Below are 4,469 nucleotides of genomic sequence, written 5' to 3'. Positions count from 1 at the left end.
CACGGGGCACGCCGGCCTCCGCCAGCCTGCACGGTCCTGCTGGTCCCTGGCTTGTTGAGTCTTCGAGGCTTGATGGAGAGTGAATCGCACACGAGGAAACACCACGCAGATGCTGTACACAGTCCAAACCTGGCCTCTGGTGCCAAAGCCAGCCGCCAGAGTCTTACAATAACTGTCATGTAGTGCAGTCAAGGAATTCTTTAGGAAGAAAAACACCAGCTGTGTTTAAGAATCAGCCTGAGGTCCTGATGTGTTCTTAGTGCTGGGACGCCCTCTTGCTTGTGGGGCGGGTGTTGTTCCTGGGCGCCGGCCTCCTGGTCTCGGTCCAGAGTCCAGCCTGTGAGGAACCACTGTGACACAGCTGTGAGGTGTTCGTCCTCTGTCCACCTGTCCTTCCACCCCGCCGTTCACAGACAGCAGTGAGTGCCTCGTGTGCCCCTGGACCTTGTTCTTAGGGAAATTTCAGTTCTGCGTGTGACCCAAACCAGGCCGGCTGTGGCGGTGCTCGCGGGCAACGCTCAGGGCCCTGTGCCACGGGGAGGGCATGGTGTCCTCAGGTCGGCCACACCACTGTCACCAAGGAGCTGTTCGTTTGTTGTTTGCAGCTTAGTCGACTAGGAAGAAGTTGTTTATCTAGTTAAAGATTTATTGTGATGGTGAAGCTTCATACTTTATTTTCCAGGGTGTGAAAGGATTTATTAGACAATGATTACCTTAGTTTAGAAACATAGGCTTCAATATTTTTTTTTTCCTGTCAAACAACTTTCCTGTCAGCTGAAGCATCCATGAGGAGACAGTAGGGTTATGCCTGCAGGTCAGGTTTGTTTCAGAGAAGCTTCTTCTGAGGACGGGCTCCGGTAGTAGCGGCTCCATGCGCGCCAGGAGGCTGCCCCTCAGAGCGAGCCCGCTTCCTGCCAGGCAGCCGTGGCGGCTTGTTTTCAGCTCCCGTCCACAGACAGCACTTGCAGGGAGTTCTCCGGGGGAGGCTTTTCCCTGGGAACGCACGTGGCCCTTCTGATGGTGACAGCGTCACTGTGGTCACTGCGGGCCTCTCAGACGGGATCATGGGCGTGTCCAGCTCGTGACTGACGCTCCTGCCATGAGGCTGGGCCTCCTCTCTCTGTGTCTGTCTGACCCGAGTCCAGCGGCAGTGAGCTTGTATAGGGCAGTCGGGGTCAGAGCGGCTCTCCTAAGGCCTGTGCTGGGCTCGTGGCAGTCGCCTTCCTGCCCTGTCCTCCCCGGTCTCCCAGTTTTGTACGATCCATGTAACCCAGCCCTGTTGGCCTTGGGCCGCCCCAGCAGCCTCATTTCAGAGGCCCATCTCCACGGATGGTCTCACTCCGGGGTCCTGGGGGCCGAGCCCCAGCCTGTTGGCTGGTGGGGACTTGCTCTCTGGCTTAAAGTGTGACGACGTGGAGGGTGCTGGCGTGAGGGCCGCCCTGTCGGGGGAGACGGAGGAACACGTGTGCAGGCTCACCCTCCCTGTGTCTCTTCTGTCCTGCAGGCCTGGCAGCTGCGCTTCAGCCACCTGGTCGGTTATGGCGCCAAGTACTACTCCTACCTGATGTCCAGAGCCGTGGCGTCCATGGTCTGGAGAGAGTGCTTCCGGCAAGACCCTTTCAACAGGTAACAGACTTGGGGGGTTTCACAGCCCGCGCCCCTGCATCCGAGGCCAGATGCCCAGAGCTCACCTGGACCCTGCAGGAAACTGGGCCACTGTGAGCTGGGCGTCCTCCCCGGGGGGCCAGAGAGGCCAGTTCCAGTTCACGAGTCCCGAGAAGGCGTGTCCTTTAAAAGCAGAGCAGTAATTCCCATCTGGGCTTGCAGTCTCTCAGGGCGTCTTTTCCCCTCGCCACACAGCTGGTGGGGCTAAGGCGGGGGCCTCAGACGCCCCCGGCAGATACACGTCAGTCCCACATCCGGGGCACAGAGTATTCTCAGAGGGGAGACAGAGGCTCAGAGGGGGCCTGTGATTTGTTCAAGGCCTCACAGTGAACAAACCAGACTAAGATGAAGTCTGCTAATCCCTAGTCCTTCACTCCCCCCAACCCCACCCCCCTCAGCTCTTCATGTCATTTGGCAAAAGCTTGAGTTTTCTCAGCAGTTAATAGTTATTCTCAGTTGAAGCTGATGTGATAGAGTCTCTAAGTGTTTTACATCCCAGTGCCCACATGCTATTTCATCTCCCACCCTCTGCACCTCCATGGACATTTGGGCTGCTGTGTAGATTTTATTACTTTCAAAGGCTCTAAAGCCTAAATTGAATACCATGAATCAACTCTGGGGATTATAGTTCTTTACTGAAGATTTATATAAAGTAGACAAAATACTCTCTTGTTTAAAGGAATCACACTTTATTAGAAAACCACATATCCTTAAGTACATGTGTTCCCCAGCATTTGTACCTTGTTTATGTACGCATTCTCGCCTAGACATGCAGTTGCTATAATTTTATGGACATGTAAAAGTAAGCTAGTAAAAATACTCATTGGACTAGAAAATGTCTAAGCTCTATCAAAAGATCCTTTTTGATCCCAGTTCTGAAAAGTCTCCAGGCTGGAAGCCAGGCAGCAGAGCCAAGGCTGGCCGGGGCAGCCGTGGGCAGGCAGGCCTCTCGCTGCCTGTCCCCGGCCTCCGCCCATGGTCCTGTCTGGGGCACACGCCACCCCAGCGCTCCCTTTAGGACGGAGCCAGGATTAGCATCTGATGTCACTGTGTTTTTGATGCTGAAATGCTAGCAACATTCCAGGTTAGAGACCACAGTCACAAAATCGCCCACATAAAGAGCTTCCAAAAATAGTGGAATGAAAGCATTATTTACTTAACTTTAGTTATTTTGCATTAAAGGAGTTGCATTTTCTGTTTTAAAAAGTAGGCTTCCCTGGTGTTCAGATGGTAAAAGCGTCTGCCTGCAATGCAGGAGACCTGGGTTCGATCCCTGGGTCGGGAAGATCCCCTGGAGAAGGATATGGCCACCCACTCCAGTACTCTTGCCTGGAAAATTCCATGGATGGAGGAGCCTGATAGGCTATAGTCCATGGGGTCGCAAAGAGTCGAACACAACTGAGCAACTTCACTTTCACTTTCAGCACTAAATAACTTGTTTTCAGGTGTCACTAGTTTGGAGAATTTCTGTCTGTAAGAGCGCCTCCAGTCTGCCTGTTTTGCTGCCCCCTTGGCCTCTGACCATACCGAGGCCTCTCCTGGACGTTTTTTGCCTTCACTCTTGCGTCACTGTAATTCTTCTGTTTGCTGGGTGCCATCTCCAATTCTTTGCTGAGAGAATGGCATAAATGATTTCAAATCTCTCCTCTTCACTGAAGTAATCCTAAAGATGATGGAAGAGGAGATGTGTAACACACAATCCTTTCTACAAAGCGCACGCTTGTTACAAACAAAGTGAAAACTGGAGTTGTCCTCTTAGAGTGAACGTATCACTGCTGGTCTCTGTAGAGTAAGGTGAAGATAGGAATCGGATGTTTAGAAACCGGAAGATGATGGAGGGTGGCTTCTGTGACTGTGACATCCGTGTGGCTTCATCTGGGGGCTCGGGGGTGTGGAGGGTGTCTGAAGGTGTGCTAACAACCCTCTTCTCTACAGGGCGGCAGGGGAGCGCTATCGCCGGGAGATGCTGGCCCACGGCGGGGGCAGGGAGCCCATGCTTATGGTGCAAGGTGAGCCGAAGTGAGACACGCTCTAAGGTTTTTGAGCTGTGTGTGTGTTTGTTTTGCATCATCTGTGATGAAAGCTGTTCATATTTTGTTTTTTCTTTTAAAGAGAGGATGCCTCAGCCTTGGACGTGGCTGTGAGGGTGTCTCATTGTGTCCCCAGATGACAAGTCAGTGACTGACTGACTTAAATGAGGAAAAAATTTCAGGCTTTAGCTCTCAAAATGTTACTAACACGCTAATCGGAAACTTGTTGCAAATTCTCAGAAAATTTGCCTTAGCTTTTGATGGGTTACAGTGGGTAGCCTAAAGAACTCATTTCTTATCTCTCCTGAAAGCCCAGCTATACACACTGTTAGAAATTGCATGGTTTTTTTTACTTGTTTAAAAATTAGAACCTACTTAAGTCTGCTCTGTGACATAGCACAATGCTTGTTTTCCTGTGCGTTTTGGACAGAAATCTAATTGTGAATGGGAGAGACTGTCACGGTATTTCAAGGAGAGGTGGGTGGTGCTGGTGTCTCGGGGTGTGGGCATCACCATGGCAGGTCCTCTGACGGTGCAGCAGGAGGAGACCCCGAGTGGAGCGGCGCTGTCTTCAGGCTGAGCCCCGCGGTCCTGCTAGTGAGGGGTGAGGTGATGTCTGCTGCCCGGGTCTGTACTGCTGTCCTTGTGGGAAGGGCTGTGTCCATCCCAGCCCTGTGGCCGAGAGCTGCTGCCTGGGTCTGCACGACTGTCCTCACGGGAAGGGCCATGTCCATTCCGGCCCTGCGGCTGAGAGCTGCTGCCGTGCCCGGCGCC

The 4,469-nt window shown here is 52.7% G+C and overlaps 1 protein-coding gene across 1 annotated transcript in view; it reads left to right on the top strand.

Moving 5' to 3' along the window:
* The window catches only part of MIPEP (mitochondrial intermediate peptidase), an 84,583-nt gene that overhangs the window by 66,295 nt on the left and 13,819 nt on the right, over positions 1-4,469 (top strand). Inside the window, exons 17-18 of the mRNA XM_010851246.1 lie at positions 1,505-1,626; positions 3,601-3,674. Coding sequence (XP_010849548.1) covers positions 1,505-1,626; positions 3,601-3,674 — 196 coding nt within the window. The remainder of the gene's footprint in view (positions 1-1,504; positions 1,627-3,600; positions 3,675-4,469) is intronic.

Source organism: Bison bison, unplaced genomic scaffold (genome assembly GCF_000754665.1).
Source record: "Bison bison bison isolate TAMUID 2011002044 unplaced genomic scaffold, Bison_UMD1.0 scf7180017864299, whole genome shotgun sequence".
Taxonomy (NCBI): domain Eukaryota; kingdom Metazoa; phylum Chordata; class Mammalia; order Artiodactyla; family Bovidae; genus Bison; species Bison bison.
The sequence above is the reverse complement of the archived record's forward strand: the minus strand, read 5'-3'. Positions and strand labels throughout refer to the sequence as shown.